Below are 24,595 nucleotides of genomic sequence, written 5' to 3' on the forward strand. Positions count from 1 at the left end.
AGAGAGGACTGGCATAAGTCTGCTGTTAGGTGTTTAACACTCCTCTTTCTATCGGAAGGACCAGAGAGGACTGGCATAAGTCTGCTGTTAGGTGTCTTCTCAATTAAAGAACAAAGGGACTGTACTGTGGAGAACGTCGTTCAGTTTACTTCTGCCACGGATATGTAATGACCTTCACAAAGCCTCAAGGACATGCTCTTTGGATATAGTATTTGTGTTAAAGTTCTGTGTTTCTTGATGTGAGCCATAGTCACAAACTGACTTTGGGGAGGAGTTTCTAACTAGCAGCTAATCCAGCTGGGGCATTGGCTACCAATCCTGTGCAATCTTTGATGGTTACAGACACGTAAGGAAAGGGCGTGGCACTACTGTGCTGCTTACTTTAAATAAACAAGTGACATCAAATTGACTCTGAGGTCCCTTTTTCTTGTTTTGGTTATTAATTTCAGCACCGTGTCATACAATGATTTCCAACTAGCTAGCAAACTATTATATGGGCTAAATATGGCCTATACCTTGGCGTTGTGCATCAAGCCAAACAGTCACACAATTTGGAACACTGTCACACTTTCCAAATCGCCTGACTCCTTTTCTGCTGTAGCAGCAGAGGTAGAGAGGCAGTTACCACAGAGGCCACCCACACAGCCTAAATTACTCACTCTCTGAAAGCTTACAGGGAGTGCTTGCTGACCCTACAGCAGTGGTTCTCAACCTTCCTAATGCTGCGACCCTTTACTACAGTTCCTCCTGTTGTGGTGAGTCCCCAACCATAAAATTATTTTCATTGCTACTTCATAACTGTAATTCTGTTACTGTTCTGAATGGGGCGACCCCTGTGAAAGGGTTGTTCGACCCCCAAAGGGGTCGCGACCCACAGGTTGAGAACCGCTGCCCTCGGTGATGAATAACAACTCATACCGTTCTAGGAAACACTCATGCAGAGTCCACCAAGGAAGCGCTGTGATTGGACCACAGGGTTGAGGGCAGTTCACACTCACTTGGGCAAGCCTTTAATGCAAGCAGCCAGGTCCTTGGTCATGAAGCCAGCCTCAATGGTCTCAACACACACTTCTTCGAGAGCCTTCGCAAAGAAGCTGAGCTCCTTGTTGTTATCGAGCTGAGCCCTGTGGGCTAACCCTCTGGTCCAGGCGAAAATGGAAGCTACAGGAGAGAGTGAGAAAAGAACAGGTGCACCTCCATCATCATGCCTCACTGTCACAAACACTGAACAGTTCCCGAGACTGACTTCATTAGATGTTATCCACATGGACTATTAGTCTTAAGAACGTTGCCAGTATTTTACCAGGTGAAACTGGGAAGAACCTGCATTTTTGTAAAAAACAAAAACATCTGTTTTTTTTTTTTAAGTGTTTTATGATAATACATTTTCATGGATGAAGTACTAATGCTTAACACTTATGCTTTTTTTTTTAAGCCTGGAAAAAGTGACACTCCTGTCTATCTGTTAAGGGGCCTCCTCTTTCCAGGTAGTGAGCCTCCTTGATACAAGGCTTTCCTTGTGCACTTGTAGGAAGGATCTATATGGCTTTTCGCTCTTAGCCTCCATGATATTTTGCTACACCAGAAGAGAAGCAGAATGCTTATTAATCACATTCTTGTCTATAAAGAATATTTGCCCATAAAATAGAACACATATGCCAGGGACTTCAGAATATTCGTGGGAGAATCCCACTGCCTTTTTATTCCGGTTTATCCATTAACTTTTGGGAGCCCCATTGTGTCTTTCAAGAAGCACCTTAAAACGGCTATCCTCAGTAGCACCAATCAGCTATCTGGCGACGCCTTTGCACACCCACCCTGAGCAGCCAAAGGAAGGAACCACGCTGAGTCCCTTTGGAGATGGCCCGTCTCATACCAGAAACCCGCGTAGACATTAACACACCATCTTACCAATGGGATTGGTGGAGGTCTCCTGTCCTTTCTGGTACAAGCGGTAGTGACGTGTGACAGTCCCATGAGCAGCCTCTGCTTCTACTGTCTTGCCATCTGGACATATCAGCACACTAGTCATCATCCCCAAGGAGCCGTAACCTGTAAGTGGCAGAGCATGGAGCGCTGGGTTTGATGGTCTGCAGATGGCTGGGTGTCTCAGGAGGGAAAGGATCTGACCCTGACTGTGCTTAGTAAACAAAAGCAGCATGAAGGCAGCTTCAATTCTTGGGCTTTTCTGAAAGCGGGGTCACGGTTTCAGATCGCAGAGCTGAGGAGTTTGGGAAAGTTGTATTTTTTCTTCACCTGCTCCCAGATGGAGACGTTGGGATCTGCCTGCGTTCCACCAGAGCCCTCTGACTAGAAGCTAGTGTGCCTCAGTGTTATTCCCTGTAAAATGGGAGTGACCAAAGCACCAATCCGACGGCACGGTGAGAATGAAGTAGATATATGCACACGTTCCTGAAGGAACATGGATTGTCGAGCTGCTCAGGGGCCGTTGCTGGTTGAGGGCTGGAACCCGCCAGCCACTCCGCAGAAGTTGGACAGGCAGTCTCTCCTTCCACAGAGATTCCAGCCTCGGGAACCCTATGGGTTGGGTTTTGGTTTTTAAAGATTAATACCCCCTATAGAGATAGACCTCAAAATAGGATTTCTATTTTCACATGCTGATGCAGTTTGGGGATTCATATGAGCTGTCTCCTGAAGCCTTGAAGCTACTCAGACTCAATGGAAAGAAAAGGCCAATCAAAGCAGAATGACCTGGGCTGAAGAGTGTCCCACTTGCCCTTCCTTCCTCTCAGCGCTCCCCACAACCCAACCCTGTGCTGTGGCTCTGGTTCAGAGAGCACACTGTTACTTTGAAGCTCATACAATTGAGTTTCCTTTCTTCTTTTCCACCATTTTAAACATTTAGAATTTAGAAAAATGTTTGTTTCCCCCTTCCATTTTGGATACTGCTCAATAGCACCAGTGGGGTTAATAATGTACATTCAAAATAGGCTGGTGTGTGTGTGTATGTGTGTGCTGGAGTCAACCCAGGATCAACTTCACTATCTTTGAATATGTGGATTAGCAATCATTTTATTTTCACTCATCTTTGGGGAGTTAAAAATTTCTGTATGGGGTTAGTAACTCCTTTTACTGCTGACTTGGTCCGGGGCTTTTGTAAACACTCAACCCTGGACTGAGAGCACACCTGAAGAACCACGCCCATCAAGAGTCTGTTTACCTATTAGCCTTCGTAGACGATACAAGTTGTCAGACCTTCGGGAATACAGGAATGAATTGGCATGAGTCCAGAGTAGGTCATGCCTCCAGAGCAGGGTGAACAGAGCTCTGCTACTGTTAGCCTATCTAGGAGCCCTGACGGCATACACACCGGGCTGCGATCCGCAAGGTCAGCAGTTTGAAACCAGCATCCACTCTTCAGAAGAAAGTCGGGTCTTTCTAGCCCCTTTAACAGTTAGTCTCAGAAACTCACGGGCATTCTACTGTGTCTGGTAGCATGGTCTCTATGAGGTGGCATTTACTCCACGGCAGGGAGTGGGTGTTTTGTTTTCTTCAGGGGGTGGGGGTGGTTTGGGGAGTTGTCAAGTCATTTATCTACAGGCTTTCCAGTCAGAGCTTGGGTCTCAGGTCTCCTCTCACTGTACTTTTGGACTGGGCCCTACCCATACTACTAGTCCCATGAACCTCCCTAACTCACTATTTGCATTTGAAATACAGAAATATCTCCCTCCTTAACTTTCCCCTTAACGGTTGGTTTTCAAGACCCCAGCCCCCCAGAGTGAAGGTGCACTGGGGCTTCTGGGCTCCCTGCTGAGGGGGTGGCATGGGATCATCAGGAAGAGCTGCCACCACCAGCTCTGGGATCACCCCCTCCATAGGAACAGAGTTCCAACCCAGGCAAGGCCACCCGCTGTGGCTACAGCTCTAGAGTTTTGTTGGGAAGGCTCCTATTAGGTTTTACTGCAATTGGCTTTACAGGGATTTAAGTATGGATTATATGACACGGCATGTACATGGAGGGGCCCAGGTACCATAAGAGGTTACATGTTAAGTTGCCAACCCCAAGGTCAGCAGTTCAAAATCACCAGCTGCTCTGTGGGAGAAAGGTAAAGCTTTCTACTCCTATAAGGGGTTACAGTCTCGGAAACCTACAGGGGCAGTTCTACCCTGTCCTATAGGGTCACTGTGCGTAGAAGCCGGCTGGATGGCACTGGATTTGGGTGAGTTTGTCTGTACAACCTGTGGTGTTTGTACAACCTTTACGTGGCATAATTTCCTAGTTCACGGAACATATATCAGGGATGTCAGGTGCGCACACCTGTCTGCATTCTTCTTGTTGCCGTGAGGACGGTTAGGAACACTGGCATAATTGTAGATCCCACAAGAATGACTTTCCTTGTTCACAATGGAGCCATCACACAGCGATATTCCTTTCTCTACTCCCAGAACAAAAGACTGAGCCTTGAGAGCAGCGGGATGAGGGTGAAGAGGACTGTGTGACTCATGTGTCTGCCAGCAAGAGCTAGCTTTCACGGGTCGGCCTGCTGATTTTCATACTAACAGTAGATGCTTAACTTTCAGAAGAATAAGAAAACGTACTTCCTGTCGCAAGGCAAATACAACCAACATTAATACAAACATTCATCTGGGAAGTCGGGGGTTTACAAAGCTACCTGGGTAACTGAAATTAAAAGGCACGCGGGTGCTGGGGAGGCCCAAAGGAGTCCTACGAGTTTGGCCCTTCCCCTGCTCTGGAGGGAGTGGTTCCTGGAATTTCCCTCCACGCCCGGCGCTTCTTTGCTACGTGCCTTCATGTTAAAAGCTAAGCAGTAAACACACTTGTTTCCTAAGTTCCAGAACCACTTCAAGGTTGTCAGAAGAACACCGCTCTCCGGTGCTCCAGGAACAGGCTTCTGGAGTCCTAGTCCCATGAGTGGCCCCCCGCTTATTCGACAGCGCAGGCCCTTCACTTGACTCCACCTGGCCTAGGAGCCTGGGGTGAGCTGCTCTTTCCATTCTCAACAGAGAAAAAAACCAGGATTTTCAGATCAGGCAGTTGTGCTGCCTGCTGGGGGCTTTGACTCTGCAAGTTGCAGACTGTGGTAACAACTAAAGCAGAGAGAGGAATCTCAACCTGCACACACCAAAACCAGCAAATTCATTTCTGAGTAGAAATCTCATCTTTCTCTTATGGAGCGGCTGGTGGTTCCGATCTGGCTGACCTTGTGGTTAGCAGCCCAATGGCTAACCCCCTACACCATACACCTCCGACTCAACCAGTCACACATAAAAGTAGCTGTTAACCTACAGAGTAACCTCTTTGGCGTGGCCGAGTAAAGTCACGTACCCAGTCTGAGCTTCATTCATGTCCTTTCCTCTCAAATAAGATGGGCTCGAAGGCCGTATAGTGCAACCCATTTCACAAAGATCATCAACAGCCCCCTGAACTACCAGAGTGACCTATTCTGATGCAGGCCAAGCTTCACCTGTGTGTGGTTCAGCCTCCTTACCTTGGGCCACCGAGTCGGACTGCACATCACCATCATAGTTCTTACAGGCCCAGATGAAGCCGCCCTCTGACTTCATAGCTTGGGCCACCATGTCATCAATGAGCCTATGTTCATACCAGATCTCTTGGGCTTCAAATTTGGATTTGTACTGCCTACGAGAAAGGGGAAACAAGAAGGAAATTGGTTTGGTGCCAGGTGTTGTCTCTGGCTCCCAAAGGGAGGATAGGAAGCAGTGTTGTTCAGAAGCAGCATAAACCTGGGGGTCTGACAGTCATGGGCTCACACCTATCATTTTCTAGCCCTGTGACCCCAGTTTCCCACCTGCAAAGGCAATTTCAGGAAACGTGGGAGAATTAAGTGACTTTCTGTGTTTTTTCACTGACTGGATTGCTTCTCAAAATTCAGAGAAAACATGGGCGGGAGGACTGTCCTACTGCTTGCTATCATCCTGGTCTATTTAAGGCTAGTTTCTAAAGTTGGTCTTGATGGGCATTGCAAAGAGAATGCAAAGTACCCAGGAAGGAAGGTATCCCAGCTGGAAAGAGAGCCCTGGCCAGAAGGCTTGCACTGCACTTAGAAGCAAGCTGGAAGTTAACTCAGATCACCTACTGGAAGTTACTTAGATCACAACAGCGACACTGACTCCAACATCGTTATAAGCTTTAAGTCCACGTGATTGCACTAGAGCAGACTTTTAAATCATAATAGAACAATGGGTTTCAGAAAAAGTGGAAATGGTCCCGGCTGAGTAGCTCACGTACTTGAACAGCCAGACCATTCTAGCACTAGCATGCTACCTTTCGTCAAACAGTCAGCAGTCTTGGCTCTGGAAAGTAAATGCAGCCCTTGTTTGAGACCATGTGTGTGTTCCAGAAGCAACTATTAGAATAAGTTTTCCACTCATCTTTATATGCAAGGGATGGTTTCACTTGATTTGTCCCGTGACAAAGGGTTGAGGGTACAGTTTCCGGTTCATAACTGCCAGCTTAAACCCAAACAAGCCCCGTTTTGCCATCAAGTCAGTTCAGACTCATGACGACACGAGAGGGTTTCTGTAATTCTGTACAGGAGCGGAAGCTTCATCTTTCTCTCCACAAGTGGCTAGTGGTTTGAACTGCCAACCTTGCAGTTAGTGGTCCAATATCTAACCTATAGCATCACCACGGCTTCTTAATAGCAGCTTGAGGGAAAAGATTTAAAAAAAAATTCAGTTACTTGTCATATATCTCCTGAAAGATGTCTTTAAAACGTCCATCATATTTCTTCAGAATCGTGTTTTTGGTGCTCAGATACAGCGGCCAACCCTTCTTCACAGCCATCTGGAAAGAACTATGTGCGAAGTCTTCGATGGACTTATCTTGATTGTACATCCCCATGGCAACACCACCACCGTCTGCAGGGGAGACGGAGGAGACAAACGGGGAAGTGAGGCACAGTTCTCACAAGGCTGACGCTACTCTGCGACAACCAGGCTCCCAACCTGCAGCTTCCCCGGCTGAGCCCAGGCTTCCTGATGTGCCACCCAGGAGGTCCTGGCTAAGAACATTCTTTCTTTTTAATCGTTTTATTAGGGCTCATCCAACTCTTATCACAATCCACACATACGTCAATTGTGTAAAGCACATTTGTACATTCATTGCCCTCATCATTCTCAAAACATTTGCTCTCCACCTAAGCCCCAAGCATTAGGTCCTCATTTTTTCCCCTCCCTCCCCACTCTTTACTCTCATGGGCCCTTGATAATGTATACCTTATTACTTTGTCATATCTTGCCCTGTCCTACGTCTCCCTTCACCCACTTTTCTGTTGTCCATCCCCCAGGGAGGTCACATGTAGATCCTTGTAATCCGTTCCCCCTTTCCACCCCAACCTCCCTCCACCCTCCCAGTATCGCCGCTCACACCACTGGTCCTGAAGGGATCATCTGCCCTGGATTCTCTGTGTTTCCAGTTCCTATCTGTACCAGTGTACAACCTCTGGTCTAGCCAGGTTTTAAGGTAGAATTGGGATCATGATAGTGGGGGGGAGGAAGGAAGCATTTAGGAACTAGAGGAAAGTTGTATGTTTCATCGTTGCTACATCACACCCTGACTGGTTTGTCTCCTCCCCAAGACCCTTCTGTAAGGGGATGTCCAGTGGCCTACAAATGGGTTTTGGGTCTCCACGCCGCACTCCCCTGCTCATTCACTATAGAATGTTTTCTTCTGATGATGCCTGATACCTGATCCCTTCGACACCTCGTGATAGCACAGGTGGGTGTGCTTCTTCCATGTGGGCTTTGTTGCTTCTGAGCTAGATGGTCACTTGTTTACCTTCAGGCCTTTAAGACCCCAGACGCTACATCTTTTCATATCTGGCTAAGAACATTCTAACTTGCTTGAAAGGGTAAATGAAATGAGAGAAGCATAGAATGTTTACAATTTTAAAATAATGACTATTAAAACATAAATAATGGCATGAAGCCGAAGCACATTCAAGAAAGAAGAGTGAATACTTTTTCAAAAGTGTCCTTTACTTATCTTTTAACAATTCTAACATGTACTTTAAATTATAGGTGTGCATTCAAGGAGCCATGGGGAAAACTTTTAAATGATTGTAGTTGTTTATTTTTTGCCAGTGTTTTTATCTTTTTATTATAGTTTTAAATAACTTTATTAGGGGCTCATACAACATCACAATCCATACATACATCAATTGTGTAAAGCACATTTGTGCATTCATTGCCCTTATCATTCTCAAAACATTTGCTCTTCACTTAAGTGCCTGGCATCAGGTCCTCATTTTTTTCCCTCCCTCATGAGCCCTTGATAATATATAAATTATTATTTTGTCATATCTTGTCCTGTTCGATGTCTCCCTTCACCCACTTTCCTGTTGTCTGTCCTCCAGGGAGGTCACATGTAGATCCTTGTAATCGGTTCCCCCCTTTCTAACCCACCCTCCCTCCACTCTCCTAGTATCGCCACTCACACCACTGGTCCTGCAGGGATCATCCGTTCTGGATTCCCTGTGTTTCCAGTTCATATCTGTACCAGTGTACATCCTCTGGTCTAGCCAGACTTGCAAGGTAGAATTGGGATCATGATAGTAAGTGGTGAGGAAACATTTAGGAATTAGAGGAAAGTTGTATTTTTCATCGTTGCTACATCGCACCCTGACTGGCTCGTCTCCTCCCTGAAACCCTTTTGTAAGGGGATGTCCAGTGGTCTACAAATGGGCTTTGGGTCACCATGGTGCACTCCCCCATCATTCACTATGGTAAGATTTTTTGTTCTGATGATGCCTGATACCCGATTCCTTCAACACCTCATCATCGTACAGGCTGGTGTGCTTCTTCCATGTGGGCTTTGTTGCTTCTGCGCTAGATGGCCGCTTGTTTACCGGGGAAAACTTTTAATTTCAAATATTCTATGAACACTTTTTTAGTTTCCTAGCGGGTACTGAAAGTTCCTTTCTGATTAGTTGAAATAATTAAGTTATATGTAATTTCTGGTGTGTCACAACGACTGTTCTTCCAACTCTGTTATTACTGAAACAAAGTCCTTGAATCCATGCCATTGCCCAAGGTTAACTTGGGCTCACAAAGTGAGAGTCCTTGAAACTAGCAGCACTAGATTCTTTAAAATGATCTTATTTAGAGGAGCCCCTGCCGGAGTCAGGTCTCAATCAAGAGGCAAGGGAAACAAACAGCAAGGAAAGCTGTGTGCTGGTGGGGTGAGGAGGTGAAGGGACTCAAGAACTTGAAAAGTGGAAAAAAGAGGGACCTTTGATTCGCTCAACAGCTTTTGGGTGGGTTTTGTTGTAATGACCTTTTCATGCCGGGGTATGGATGGCTAGAAGGGAAAAACAAACAGCAAATGTTCTACTTTCAAATGACAAATACATAGAAGGGCTAGAAGAAAATCTCAGCAAATACCTAGCACAAGTACTTCCGGCAAAAACAGAATTATTACATACTGGGTAAATTGGGACAACCAGCATTTAATTTTTACCATTGGAACAGATCAGATTCCTGGCCCTTTTCTGTGGGGGACCAGCCTTTACAACCAAATGGGTCCTAAGGGCAGTTGTGCAACTGCAGGGTAAATTAAAGAGACAACAAACCACATGCAAGTGCTCCCCTCTTCCACAGGAATCTGGAAAGTAGCTGGAGATGAATCCCAGTGTGGGAGTGTGGGAGCTAATGCATTCTCCAACACGCTTACATAGTCTTGGGCTAGCAAGCCCTGCTGTAAGCATATAGGTAACAAGGTGGGCGGGTTCTAGAGTTAACAAGCAGCTTAACCTTGGCCTTCCTTGAACTGTCTTGACCATAAGTGTCTCTGAGCTCTTCTCCAAGGGAACAATCTATGATTCTTTCAGAAGGGAGTTGGCTGTGCCTAGGATGGGTCGGACAATAGGGTCTGATTGCTCGGATGGCAGATTACCTCTGTGCGTACTGGAGAGCAACCATGTGCTTAATAGAAGTTGGCATTATGGGGGGACATTCTGGGGAATCATTTTTAGTTAGGAGAATGTGACTGGGATTCATCTCCAGCTACTTCCCAGATTCCTTAAGCAAGAGCGCATGGAATTGTCCACATACACTCTCTTCCTCATTCTCAAGTCCCTTTTGTTCCTTGACGCATCCTGTGGAACAGAGGTACTTTTCTTTGTTAGGAGTTTGGGGTCTACTGAAATGTTACTGGTACAGATCCTATGGTCAGGCAGCCACACAACTACTTTAGGACGTCAACTACAATCGTGGCACTCAAATGAGCTATAAAAAGAGGAAGATGTGGCTTGCGCTATCATTATGCATACCTTCAAAATTATGTACCAAGTACGTCACCTGTTGGGTTCCATCACTTGGCGTGTAGGTCATCTCTATTTTTCCAGGCCCGGGGACAACAAAATCAGTTGCTCTGTACTGTTTGGAAGAAGAAAAGATAGTAAATATGAGTAAACTTAATTTCACAAGATAATGAAGAAAAATAGCTAAACAGGAATTATGAAGGGGAAAAAAGCTGCAGACCTGACAAACAGAAGTTAGGGACCTAGAAGTCTGCACCTAGTTAATGGTGGGCAGTGGTGGCTGTTAGCTGCCATCAAGTTGGTCTCGGACTTTAGCGACCCCGAGTATAAAGAGGGCAGAACTGTTCCGTGGGGCTTCCTGGGCTGTACTCCTTAAGGAAGCAGTTCACCAGGTCTTTCTTCCATGGAGCTACTGGGTGTGTCTGAATGATCAGCCTTTAGGTTAGCAGCCCACTGCAGACTGCTGGTGCTACTCAGGCTCCCTCACTGAGCAGTGGAGCACATCACAAACCAAATGTATTTAGTGGGTGCCTACCAAGTACAGGGCAAGCTTTCTGAGCACTGATGAAGAACAGACAGGGAATAATGGAAGACACTTGCCCTTAGGATGCTGAAAGCCTAACCTAAGTGAGAAGACACACATGTAAGGGGCAATGATAAAAAATGTTTCAGGGTGGCAAGAGGGAGAGATGTACGAGGACTAGGGGCAACACTCTTCCTAGAGGGGATGACAACAATAGTTATTTCTTGATGATGATGGTGAGAGAACTGATGGTTTGATTTCCACATGGCTTAGGGGATGGACTTGAATCATATCACTTGACTCTTAACCTTAGGGGAATTTTGACGTGGGTGAGTGATTCTGCTAGGGTCAAACACTTGGGCTCTGGTCCTTACTAAGACCTTCAGGGCTCAGTGTCTTCATGGCTACCACTGCTACTAAGGCCAGGCCCAGGGCTTGTCCATGTGACGGCAGCATTCTAAAAGCAGCTGCGCCCAGTTAATGACCCCTAGGAAAGGGCTATCCAAGGACAGCTGAGCTATTCTCATGGGAACTGTGCTTGGCACACACCAGCCACCCACTAGTCTACTGATTCAGCATCAGGTCCCAGCCACACTTGCTTGTTTAGGTCAGTGCAGGGCAATGCCACTGACAGTGGATACAGCGTTGTCAGCCCACAATGAAGAGGAGACACCTATTCTCCCCTAGAACACTTCTGACAGCAGCCTTCATTTACGGGTAGTAGTGGCTGCCTATTTCTCGAGAGAGAGAGAGAGAGAGAAGCTCTTACTAAGAACATAATCCCTTTTTGTAGGGTTAGCTCCAAAACCAAACTGTTATCAAGTCAATTCTGACTCACAGAGACCCTATAGCAGCGGTTCTCAACCCGTGGGTCGTGACCCTTTTGGGGAGTCAAAGGACTCTTTGACAGGGGTCACCCAAGACCATCAGAAAGCACCTATTTCCAATGGTCTTAGGAGCCGAGACACCGCTCCCCTATCGCTCTCCAGGCGGGTCCGCCCACATGCAGATACGCCCACCTACGAGTCCCCGTCCTGAGGACTGTTACCCACGCTACACCATGCTTCAAGACAAAATTTCATTTATTTGTAATTAGAAATAAATATTTCACAAGATATAATTATATATTGTTTTTGTGATTAATCACTATGCTTTAATTATGTTCAATTTGTAACAATGAACATACATCTTGGATTTCAGGTATTTACATTAAGATTCACACAGTAGCAAAATGAGTTATGAAGAAGCAACAAAAGTCATTTTATGGTTGGGGCCATCACCACGAGGAGCCATCTGAAAGGCTTGCGGAGTGAGGAAGGCTGAGAACCACTGCCTAGGGGATAGGGTAGAACGCCCCGGTGGGTTTCCCGAGACTGTGAGTCTGCAGGAGTAGAAAGTGCCATCTTCCTCCAGCAGAGCAGCCCAACGTGTAACCACTACACCCCCAGGGCTCCCCTGCGTAGGTTTAGGCAGAAAGAAATGACCAGTGAATAAACTTGATGTTCGAAATTTTCAATCTGGACTTTAATAAACACAATGACCATATGTTCAAGTGACCGATGCCAAACGATAGAAAAATAATAATAAAAGAGCAATAAGGACCCAAAGAGGCATCTCTGACCCAGTAAGTGCTTAGAGTGGTGCTCCCAGGACTGCATGCCCCTGGCCTGAGGGAGGTGACGAGGAGACCGGCCAGGCTGAGAGAACAGCTTGGCTGCCAGGAGTGGAACAAAACGAACCGGCCCTCTCTGGGACTAAACCCAAGCCGCGGCACCGGGAAGAAAAGCGGCCGCGCTGGCAACACTGCTCCAAGGATGGCTACAGCTAAGAAGCCTCGGTGTCTCACCACAGAGAACCCTGTTTTCAAATGCTTCTAAGAGCGACAGGCTGCTTCCTGGGGAAGTCTGAAACGTTGGCATTAGCACAGAATTTGGAGTTTGTGTAGTAGCTGTCTTTCTGCTTCATTTGGCAATGAATCTACTTGTGCAGAAATTCAGAAATGGAGATTTGACTTTTTTCTTAGCGGGAAGTGATAGTTTAGAGAGACTGCTTTCCAGCTAAGAGAGTCTGTTTTTCCTTTATGTATGAACATGTCTTTGGTGGTTCCCAACCCTACGTGCACATTAGAATCACCTGGAGGGCTTTAAACGACTGAAATCGCTCCGAACTTTGGACTTCCCTGGCACGGGGTGAGACTACTTAACTGGTACGAGGTGAGACTAGCCTCTGGAACGGAAATAAACAAACTAAGAAACAAAATCCTCAAAGGAACTCCTTTTGTGCAGCCAGGGCTGAGACCCACTGATCAAAATACTAGGTCGGGCCACCTGAAACTTCCAATAAAAAAAAAAGAAAAGGCAACTCATGGTTTACCGTAATCAGAGAACAAGAACAAGAAAGAGCAAAAACCAGCACATGTAAGAAAAGCCATGTGTGCTGAGCTGGGTGCCTATCTAAAGGAATCCACCGTATATCCTCGAGTAAAAGCCGATCCAAACATCAGCGGAGGCACCTAAGTTTACCACAAAAACTGCATAAAAATAAACTCGGCTTATCCACAAGTATATACAGTATATTGGATAATATTTAAATAAAGGCAACTATACAGACAGACACACTGGCACAAGCATTTTCAATCTAGCACTTAACGCAAGCAGACCCCAAGCATAAGAGTACAATACCTATCACTTGGCACTACCGGGCAGCCAAAGACAAAGATGCAGGTGCGCTCACGCTGCAGTGACTTACCTGGTCTCCATAAGCGTGGCGGCCGATGATGATGGGCTTGACCCATCCAGTCACCAGGCGGGGGATGTTTTTGCAGATGATAGCTTCTCTGAAGACAGTGCCTCCCAGGATATTTCTGATGGTGCCATTTGGCGACTTCCACATTTGTTTCAACTTGAACTCCTCAACCCGCTTCTCATCGGGGGTGATGGTCGCACACTTGATGCCAACGTGGTATTTCTTTACCGCTTCTGCAGCATCCGTGGTGACCTGGTCATTGGTGGCATCACGATTCTCTATGCCGAGATCGTAGCTGGGAGGAGGAGGCATTATCACTGCTGGGTTACTGCGTGTATTACCATCTGTATCATCATAGTAAGTGGCACAGTGGGTTATGCATTGAGCTGCTAACCGAAACGTTGATTTAACTGGTTGGAACCCACCAGCCCAGCTGCTCTTTGGCAGAAAGGGGTCTGTCTGCTCTGTCTTACAGGGTCATTATGAGTCAGCATTGACTGGATGGCAGTGGTGGCAACAATTACAGCAGTGGGAGCATATGGGGCTTGCTCTGCAGAGACTGAAAGGCTTGAAAAACACCTAAATTTACTCAGTTTTAGCACCGCTGCTAAGTCAGTCCCTAACTCATTGCAAATCCATGCACAAGGGATGAAACCTCCCCTGGACCATCCCCATGACTGGACCGTTTCAATCCACAGGGTTTTCATTGGCTGATTCCACAAGATCACCAGACCTTTCTTCCTAGTCTGGAAGCTCTATTTAAGCCTGTTCAGTATCATAACAACATGCAAAGTCCCACTGACGCATGGGTGGTGGCTTTGTGGGAGGTGCACTGGCTGAAACTGAACCTGGAAGTCAAACCTAGGCCTCAACTCATAAACCACCAATGCTCTCAAGTTGTAGCCTGATTGCACCCCAAAACCACTGCCATTGAGTTGATTCCTATATAGCAATCCTAGGTAGGGTTTCTGAGACTATATCTTTTTGGGGACAGCCTGATATTTCTCCCAAGGATCAGCTGGTCGGTTTAAACAGCCGACTTTGTGGCTAGCAGCCTCACACCTAACCCACAGCGCCACCAGGGCTGCTTTAAACCCAGCCGATAGATGCCAGTTCACAAAGCGCCAAGAGATACACTGGACTGCTTGTGCTATAATGGAGTTGTCTAGGTGGAAACTGAATGGAAAAAACTGTGCTCTGCCCCGATGCCTACTTCTCATCGTGTGGCAATACCACAACCCTTTTGCTTGGCTTCTCTCCCTGTAATTAGCATAATTAAACATACCTTCATGCAACATTTTGCTTTTCACTCAGCCAAAAAAAAAAAAGGAGGGTTGTCTTAAAGGATTTGTTTTGGCAGGATTTGCAGATCTGACAGCCAGTAGCAACAATGGCGACTCTCATTCATGCCAGTGAGTCATAGGACGAACCTTTCCTAATTCCTGGGCAGCTTCTTGGTTCTGGAAACAAGCCTGCAGCTTCCTGGATCCGTAACTGAATCCACCAAAGGTTCTGCATACTATGAGAGCTAGAGTTCAAGACACGCTTGAACAGTCCAGTCTGCAGGCAGGCAGAGCTGGGAAGAACAGTGTTGGTCCACAGAGCGGCAGCAATGACTGTAAACCAATCATGTGGTCATTTATTTTGTTCTCCACAGCTGTGGGGAAAAGACTGCTGCAAAGCTTGCTGAACCACTGAAGTCTCCAGATTTCTCTGGAGACGTCCTTGCCTTGCACTTCCCAACTCATGATGCAAACGCTCATATTGAAATCTTGACCTGTTCCCCAACAAACATATTTCCAAACGGCAGCAACCTTGCGTAATTCACATAAAGCTCACACAGCTGCTTGCTCTCTTACCTTGTTACCTGGGAACCAAGAAGTGAGGGTGGCAGTTTCCGTGTTCTACAGAGCCTTTTCTCAACAGAAGAGTCTAGCAGCAAAACTAGTGGGTTTTTACTCCACTTCTTAATATTTCTAAGAGAATAGACTACAAGGGCGCTTCAAGAAATTTGTGGGAGAGTTCCATTATCTTTTCATGCTGCTCTTCCATGAACCTTTTGAAGCCCCTTTGTATATGGGTTGGACCACTAAGACGCTAACAGCTCCACTCTCATCCATAAAGAACCAGTATATAATGACAACCATTTTGGAACAACTGAGAACAGTGTTTGGCCTTCAGCATGCTCCAGCTTTTTCCTCCCAGCTATGATAAAAGTCAAACCAAACCCACTGCTTGAGTTGAATCCAATTCAGTGACCCTGACGGGCAAATGAGAATTGCTTCATTGGATTTCCAAGACTGTGGATCTTTATGGGCGCAAGCAGCCTCATCTCTCTCCCTTAGAATGGCTGGTGGGTTCTAAACTCAACCTAGGGCTTAACCCACCGTGCCACCAGGGCACCAACTACATGTAGCAGTTGCCCTTTAATATTCCTGATGCCTCTAGGCTAATGAAGCTCCACGCAACCTGGCAGCCATTATATCCACAAGTTCTCTGGAGCATTACTGTAAATTTCTAAAACAGGTGAGAACTCATAAAATGCTTAATCCGCTCAAAGAGCTTGCACGATGCCTCATAGGATGGCATGATATCTGATGGATCCCTGCAAGCACTTGCTCCTTCTCACGGCGGGGCAAAAACAGTTTGGCTGCAATGCGCCACTCAATGTTTTAACAAGTCAGTCTTCAGCTGCTTCAGCTTTTAAAATATGTCTAGTACAAATGCAGGAGAAAGTCGGGGCTGTCTACTCTCGTCAAGATTTATAGCCTCAGAAACCCAAAGGAGTTCTACTCTGTCCTCACCGCCATGGAATCTATGCTAATTCATAGCGATCCCGTACCGGATAAGGCAGAAACGCCCTGTGAGTTCCCGAGACTGTAACTCCTTACAGGAATAGAAAGCCCTGTCTTTCTCCCTTGGCGTGACTGGTGGTTTTGAACTGCTTACCTTGCAGTAAGCACCAATGCATAACCACTATGCCACCAGGGATCCTGGACTCTGTCCTCTAGGGTGCTATTGGTCAGCATTGACCTAAGGGCAGTGAGTTTGGTTAGGTTTTTCTAGTTCAAATGCACAAAGAATCTAAGCAAGTTTGTGAAAAACGCAGAGGGAAAATGACAGCGTTCTATAGTACCTTTCATATCTGTCCCGAAATTAACAGAAAAAAAGCCCCACAGACCTTTAGAACACAGATGTTTTCGGGGAACTCCTGCAAGGAGGGGCGTGGCTGTCCCACAGGTGTATGAAGTAAGGGAAAAGGGGTGCAAAGAGAAATGGCTAATGGAGTGACAGAAAATATCCAGAGTTTCTCGTCTCCTTTGTTATTTTTCCTTCAACAAATTCCACATTCGTTGTGCCTTTCCGGGCCACGGATGGTGTTCCTTAAACACTTCACAGGAAGCAGGGGCTTCACAAACCCAAGAATCCTAATTGTCCTAGATAATGTTAGGTTCCATTTTCTAGCAATTTGTTAACATGAAAATAAACCATGCAAAATTTTATTCATGTTCGCCACCCCCCACCCCAAAAAGGGCAGCTTTTTAGGAAGATGTAGCTACATCTATGTGAACAAGCTCACCGTCTCCCGGACCCCCCTTCGGATGATATCTTCCGAGTCTGCCTTAAGGAAGAGTCATTCATTTACCTGTGCAGGTCCAACTCCACGTAGGGGAAAATGAGTTTTTCTTTAATCAGTTCCCAAATGATTCGTGTCATTTCATCGCCTTGCATCTCTACCACAGAACCGCCATGGATTTTTTGGGACATTTCGACTTCAATGAACCTTTTCAATGGAAAAGAAAAAAAACAAAATAGCGAATCACGCGTGGGTCCATTATAAGTGGAGACACAGATAATTTGATGATCACTAAAAGACTAATACAAACCCTCTCTGGCTCATCCAAAGAAGCCCATCTCTGTGGGCAAAGTATTGTGTGGCATGTTCCACATGTGGCTAACATAGCCACACCATAAGATGGAAGCTATTTTCCCATCTTACTTAAATGGGTAAAAGCAAACCATCTTGCCAACGCCACCACCCTAAAATGGGGGGGGGGGGGTGTCTGACCTTGTAACCTGCCCTTATTCACATCTATTCTTGGCTACTGACTTAGCCCCATAAAACGAGATGATTTCCACAGTACTGTTTATTTGAATTCCTCTTTTTACTGGAACCTCATGGTGCAGAGTGACAAGTGCTGGCATCTTCCCTTTATATGAAGCTATTGTGGTTAAAACAACTATCCTGGAGATGAATGGGCTCTTGTGACGCAGGCAGAAGGAAAACTTAATCATGTCTAAAAGTGAAAGAGCAATTCCTGGTGGTGCTAAGTTTTCCAAGAGGCAATGGTAGTCAGTGGGGAATCAGACATTCAGAGAGCTCTGTAGATCGACACGGCGCCTTGGTGGCATAGTAGTTATGCATTGGGCTGCTAATTATAAAGTCAGCAGTTTAAAACCACCAGCTGCTCTGAGGGAAAAAGACAGGTTTTCAACTCCCATACAGAGTTAGTCTCAGAAACACACAGGGACAGTTCTACCCTGTCCTATAGGGTAGCTATCAGTCAGAATGGACTCTGTGGCCAGGACCCAAGCACATGCCTCTTCCATTCCTCAACATCCCCTCTTCAAGTGCCCCTCCTCCAGCTGTTTCTGAGCAAGGGTAGGCTGCGGGCTGGGGGAGGGGGGATGGTACTTGGGAGGGCAGGGAAGCAGACTTATTCCCAAGAGGCAGAAGAAGCCATTTTGAAAAGTGGTCACACATACCAATCAACCGGATTCCCAGAAACAGTAAGTGAAGGGCAAACATTCAGAAGTCATGAAACTGGGAGGCTCAGAGAAGGTCATGCTGACTGTTGCCGAGGAGGCCCGGAGTCAGTCAGCTATTGGCCTCCGCTCCTTCTTACCTGCTTTCTAGCAACACAACTACAAAGGACTTTTACCCCCTTATGCTGCAATTGAGGAATGGAAAAGTCAGGAACACGGATATTAAAAGAATTATGAGGCCTGCTACGAGTTTCTCTTGCAAAAGTTGGGCTATAGTCATTTGGTCTTTATAGACAGTACCTCTCAGTTCCCCACGAAAAGCCAAGATATATTCCTGCCTCTAGGCTCCCGTTTCACCCCCCACCTCCCCAAGCCCATTTTAACTTCCCAAATTCGCAAAACTGGGACTCAGCTGGAAGAGAAGAAAGCACACACTGCTGGGGAGGGAACGACTGCTGTGTTGAGGCAATAGAAGCCAGCGGGAGAGGGCAGGAAACGGAGAAGCCAAAGGCAGAGCACTGCTGCAACTGAGGATTCTGATACACCTGAATGCACTCCTAGACTAAGTTATGCAAGCCCAGGTGTGTCAGATAGGAACCGCATCCCATAAGGTTTGCAGTAGCTGACAGCTGCCTTCTTCAGAAGTAAATTGCCTGGCTTTTTCTTATTTCCGAGATGCCTCTAGGTGGTTTTGAACCAACCACCTTTTTAGTCAGCAGCCGAGTGTTTAGCATTTGCACCACCCTGGGGCACAGTGCCAAACCCCAGAGTGTTCCAAAGGTTATGAATGTCCCAACTGTAACTGCATGTCTTTCACAAAGAGTAAGTAAAGCACATGTCTGACCCCACTGACATATGCCCTCATATTGTAAACAGAGTGAACTGAGCAGCAGCAAGTTTATCTTGGTCTTGATACTATATTTATGTGGCTGTCTTCCACCCCAGAATAATGTAAGAGTTAAGACTTGGCTATTTGTCCTTAATGGCAAATACAGTGAATAGCACTGTCTTTCAAAATTCCAAGATTAGCGAGGCTGATTAAAGTTCAGTGTTGCCTTCTCAGCTATATCAACATTTTCCGCAGTCATCATTTTGCCTCTCATATCGCACAATGGTCAACTGTCCGTTACATCTCTGCCCGTTTTCACCGGAGAAAGTGAAGCTCTGTTGTCGATGTTGGCTCACCACAATGCACAGCATTTTACTTCCTTCAACATCTGAATTTCCTGGGATGGGTCTTGGGTCTCACTGAATTCACCTCTCCTCTTTTGCCCACCGCACCCCGCCCCTCCTCCGATTTTCTTCCTCCACTCCAACCCTGACTTCAGAAGGAAGGAGTCTCTAGGGTCATTTAGCCTCAATGCAGCTGAATTCCAATTTCCTGACACACTTGTGGGATTCCAGAAAACAGGCCTGGAATAATACAGAGCTATTTAAGAAGGAAGAGCCACTTACCCTGTTTGGATGTTTTCATCACTACTGGGTTTCTGGCCAGTTAAAATTTTTTTTTAATTTTAAATGTGAGTTCATGAAAAACAATAATTTCTGGGCAAAAGGCATCTCTTGCCTGGTGAACAGACAATGGGCTGAAAGAAACCCTGCCCCGCGTAGCAGTGGCTTTGCTCCTGGGAACCCAGCCCCCTTGAGAAGGAGGATTGTCACAGAAGGTGCAGAAAAGAGGGACTTGCATTCTCACCTGGACGGTGCCTCCACGTGCAATCACCCCAATGCCTCTCAATCTGACCAACTCAGCTCAACGCAGTTTCTCTCCTAAAACCAAACAGAGAAGGCGGTAGGTAGAAGCGTGCTACAAAACACCACTGCCATTTGGTTGTTTTTAAACACCGCTCAACAGCTGGGTTTATTTCTGGTACTATATGGAGTTGTACCCAAAGGGGCAAAGGGCGTTTTGGGGTCAGCAGGAATCTTCCAAATACAGGTCAAAAGATCAGGAATCTTCCTGGGCATACAGGGAGGGTGCCTGCGTGGGCGTGTCCCCGGGTCCTCTTCCGTTAGCCAGTCCCTGGACTCGGACGCCCTTGGGTACAAAGCTGTGACCAGCAGACGTCCTAGGGGCCGTTGTGCAAGAGGGCTGCAACCGTAGCTGGCTCGGTTCCTCCTTCCAAGCTTCCCTGCCCGCCCCGTGCCCCACAGCTCCCAGGCCTTACAACCTCTGGGCCCACGACTTGAGATCCAGGCGTGGCGGGGGTGTACCCCCGTCCCCAGCCAACTCTGGCTGCACCTGGAGCTCCGCCCCCTCCACGCCCCCTAGGACTACTCCTCCAGCCGGCCCCCGGGGCCGTCCCGGGGGTCCAGGCCGACATTCCACGCCCAGTCCTAGGCTTCCAGGCTCCTCCGCCGGCACCTCGCCCCGCACTCATTCCTCCTCTTACGCCACGCCTGCCTCCCGGCCATCTTCCACAGCTCAAGGTTCGCGGGACTCGTCACTGCAAGCATCTTCCTCGTATCCTGATGCCCACCCCCCAGCATTCGGCATTCCCAGTCCCACTTCTGGGACACATGTCTGGATTGATCCCTTCCTCCTATCCAGGCCTCGCCACTACGTCCCTGCTGCGGAGCTGCTTTCCTCCTTTTTCCCTGACGCGGAACCGGAGCCGTGCCCCGCAGCCGGCCCGACGCCGCCCGTCGCGGCCTGCAGTAGGTTACCTGCAGAGGGGGAGCCGGGGCGTAGCAGTCGACCACCAGCGTGCACCCGCCGCTCCAGCTGCCCGGGGTTCCGACGCCAGCTCTGCAGAAAACCGAGGGCTAGCCGGCAGCGCGGGACCTTTACTCCTCCCGGCTTTTGTCCCCGCCCAGGCCCGGCCTCCTCAGCCCACATCCAGAGCCCCGCCCCCGCCGCGCGGCCAATCAGCGAGGCCGGTCCCCACCGGTGTGGGCGGGCTCTCCGTGCTCCTTGGAAGCGAGAGCGGAAGCGCCGCAGGCCGCCGGCCCCGCCCGTGCTCCCCGGGCCGGAAAGAGGCGTGCGCCCCCTGCAGGCTCGCGAGTGGTCGGCGCCCAGCTCCCCGACGCGGGGAAGGGTGACTCCGCCTTAGTAAGAGTCGGGTTCCCAAGCCCCGGTGAAGACACAGAACGAGGCTCCCGGAGGGCGACGGGTCGCTCCGTGTCGGTGTGGTGGAATGCAGCACGTGCACGGGCGAGCGTGCGGGATTCTCGGCGCTGTTCAAACGCCACGGATTCACCAGTCGCACCAGAAGGCCTGCCCCAGGTGTCCACGCTTCCGTAACGGTTGCTTCTGTTAGGGGCTTTGGAGTGGGTTTCAGCGCATAGCGACCTGATGCACAAAAGAAGGAAACCTTGCCGGTCTTGCATCCTCCTCACAGTCGTTATGTTTGAGCCCATGTTGTCTTCGCTGACTCCCCACTTTACAAAGCATGATGTCCTTCTCCAGGGACTGGTTTCTCCTGATAACGTCCAAAGCATGTCAGATGAGACCTCACCAGCCTCGCCCCTAGGAAGCATTCTGGGAGTGCTTCTTCCACGACAGATTTGTTCTTCTGACACCCTGCGGTGTTCTCAGTATTCTTTGCTGGCACTATAATTCAAATGCACCAGGGATTGACCATGCACCAGGCACCTGTTAGTCCTCAAAGGGATAGCCTTGCTCTGTGCACTTTTTGAAAAACAGCCTTGTGCAGATGTGCCCAATATTGCATTATATATTCCACATATAATGCAATAACTATTAATCCCAGTTGCTACTATTTGGGATAAATAAGCTCCAATCGTCATTTACAGTAAAAGGCAATGCTATGAAGGAGATTATTGCCTGGTACCAGTGAAACTGGACTCAAAACATGAACTCCCCCCACCCTCCTACCCAAACAAAACCATTTGCCTTTGCTTTGATTCTGAATCCTAGAAAACGTGTGATTTACGAAACTGGTGTTTGGCTTTAAAAAAGAAATTGAAAAAAAAAAAAAGAAATTGATTTCTCCATTTATTGTTCAGGGAAGTGTGATGTGTGTGTTTGCTTGCTTATTTCTTATTCCTCAAAACATGAAAAAATAAAGGAACATTTCGATTGTGATTCTGTATATAACTGCCAAGGAATCAATGCCTCCAAATTTAATTTTGAAAGTATCTCTAGCACCAGATTCTACATTTACAGAGGGGGGGGGGGGCTGTTTTGCCGCGGGTAGGATACAAGGTGTATTTTAGACGATAAAGGGCACTGGTATTTTCCAAGAGAAAAAAGAGGAAGAAAGCATACAACACTTCCTTTTGATTTGGGGAGAGTGAACACACTCTGGCCTCTGCCTCTTCTTGTGGTTGTTGTTGTTAGGTGCCACCGAGTTTGTGCCGACACATAGTGACCTTACCCACAACAGAACGAAACACTGCCAGGTCCTGCACCGTCCTCACAATCCTTCCTGTGCCTGAGCCCACTGTTGCAGACACCGAGTCCCTCCATCTCCTGGACGGCCTTCCTCTCTTCCACTGCCCGTCTACTTTTCAAGGGTGACGGCCATCTCCAGGGACTGGTTTCTCCTGATAACATGCCCAAAATATGTAAGAGGAAGTCTCCCATTCTGCCTCTAAGAAGCATCCCGGCCATACTTCTTCCAAGACAGATGTTTCCTTTCAGCAGTCTGTGGTACTTCTTCAGTCTTCTTTAGCCAATGTCCAACTTTCATAAGCAAAAGAGGCAATTGAAAACACCAGGGCTTGGGTCAGACGCACCTCAGTCCTCAAAGTAACATTCTTGCTTTTCCTTGTGCAACAGATTTCCCCCATGCAACCCATCTTTTGATCTTGTGACTGCTGCTGCCATGAGCACTAATTGTGAATCCACGCAAGACAAATCCTTGACAATTTCAACCTTTTCTCCATTTATCATGATGGACATTTTGTTTTCTTTACATTGAGTTGTAATCCATTCTGAAGGCTGCAATCCTTGATCTTCATCAGCAAGTGCTTCAAGTCCTCCTCACTTTCAGAAAGGAAGGTTGTGTTGTGGGAAACTGAGGAATGGGAAGAGTGTATGTGGACAAATTTTTTATTCCCATATTTTAAAAAGCCTAGCAGGTCAGAATTCTGGGTGGAGGGAGGCCTTCTGATGGGTTGGAGATGAGTCCCGATCACATTCTCATAACTAAGATTAATCCCTACAATATCCTTCCATAATAGAGCTGCCTTCAAGTTACCTCTTACAAGCACATGGCTGATTGCTATCTAGCCAGCAGCTTAATCTGTAGAAGCAGACATGTTGCTATTGCTCTTACTACTCAGGGGACAGTCACCCCCTTACCTGCAACCTGCACAGGTGTTCGGTTACTCTGCCAGTGAACTCAGGGACCTTAGTTACTTTGTTAAGTTTGTGGCTACCTGTAATTAAGGGGGCTTGGGTGCCCCAAGAGTATATAAACTGATGTTGGGAATACATAATCTCTCTCAGCTCAGATCTGGTTCCTGAAGCCATGGCGGGGGTGAGCACCCCAAAACTTTTGTCTGTCTCAATTTCTTCCCTTCAATTACACAACTGCCGTTTAGGAATCCCCCAGATATGAGGCTGGATCTGACATGGTTTCATCTGCATGTCAAAGGTTGCTAATAAGTCTTCCTCCAATCCTGATGCTATATTCTTCTCTATATAATCAAGCTTCTCTACTTACTGCACATACAGATTAATACATATGATGAGAGTATACAACGCTAATGCACACCTTTCCTGATTTTAAACCATGCAGTATTTATTCCTTGTTCTATTCACACAACTGCCTCTGGATCCATATACAAGTCCCACAGGAGCACAATAAAGTGTTCTGAAATTCCCATTGTTCTCAAGGCAATCCATAGTTTGCTGTCAAGTGTCTTGACAGAGTCAATAAAACACAAGGAAACATCTTTCTGGTATTCTCTACTTTGAGCCAAGATCCATCTGACATCAGCAATGATATCCCTTGTTCCATGACATCTACTGAATCTCTGGGAGCCCCCTGTCAATGAACTCCTGCAATCATCATTGGATAATCTTCAGAAATATTTTACTAGCATGAGATATCAAAAAGATTGTTCCATAATTTGAGCATTCTGTTGGGTCACCTTTCTTTGGGATGGGCACAAGTATGGTTCTCTTCCAGTCAGTTGGCAAAGTAGCTGTCTTCCAAATTTCCTGGCATGGATGAGTGAGTGCTTCCCGTGCTTCATCAGCTTGGTGAAACATTTAAATTGGTATTCTAATTCCAAAAGCAAGGGCAATCCCTTGTTTTTGGCTAATGATTTCAGGGTAGCTTGAACTTCTTCTTCCTTCAGTACCATCGGTTCTTACTCATAT

The 24,595-nt window shown here is 47.1% G+C and overlaps 1 protein-coding gene across 1 annotated transcript in view; it reads right to left on the reverse strand.

Moving 5' to 3' along the window:
- The window catches only part of IDH1 (isocitrate dehydrogenase (NADP(+)) 1), a 23,733-nt gene extending 2,660 nt beyond the window's left edge, over positions 1 to 21,073 (reverse strand). Inside the window, exons 1-9 of the mRNA XM_004701576.2 lie at positions 20,968 to 21,073; positions 19,997 to 20,070; positions 17,180 to 17,317; positions 13,537 to 13,828; positions 10,275 to 10,380; positions 6,687 to 6,864; positions 5,472 to 5,623; positions 1,912 to 2,052; positions 999 to 1,161 (exon numbers count right to left, since the gene is read on the reverse strand). Coding sequence (XP_004701633.1) covers positions 999 to 1,161; positions 1,912 to 2,052; positions 5,472 to 5,623; positions 6,687 to 6,864; positions 10,275 to 10,380; positions 13,537 to 13,828; positions 17,180 to 17,301 — 1,154 coding nt within the window. The 5' untranslated portion in view covers positions 17,302 to 17,317; positions 19,997 to 20,070; positions 20,968 to 21,073. The remainder of the gene's footprint in view (positions 1 to 998; positions 1,162 to 1,911; positions 2,053 to 5,471; positions 5,624 to 6,686; positions 6,865 to 10,274; positions 10,381 to 13,536; positions 13,829 to 17,179; positions 17,318 to 19,996; positions 20,071 to 20,967) is intronic.
- Positions 21,074 to 24,595: the final 3,522 nt, after the last annotated feature.

This window comes from Echinops telfairi, unplaced genomic scaffold (assembly GCF_000313985.2).
Source record: "Echinops telfairi isolate 266 unplaced genomic scaffold, ASM31398v2 ScPeMD7_3;HRSCAF=10, whole genome shotgun sequence".
In the NCBI taxonomy this organism is placed as follows: domain Eukaryota; kingdom Metazoa; phylum Chordata; class Mammalia; order Afrosoricida; family Tenrecidae; genus Echinops; species Echinops telfairi.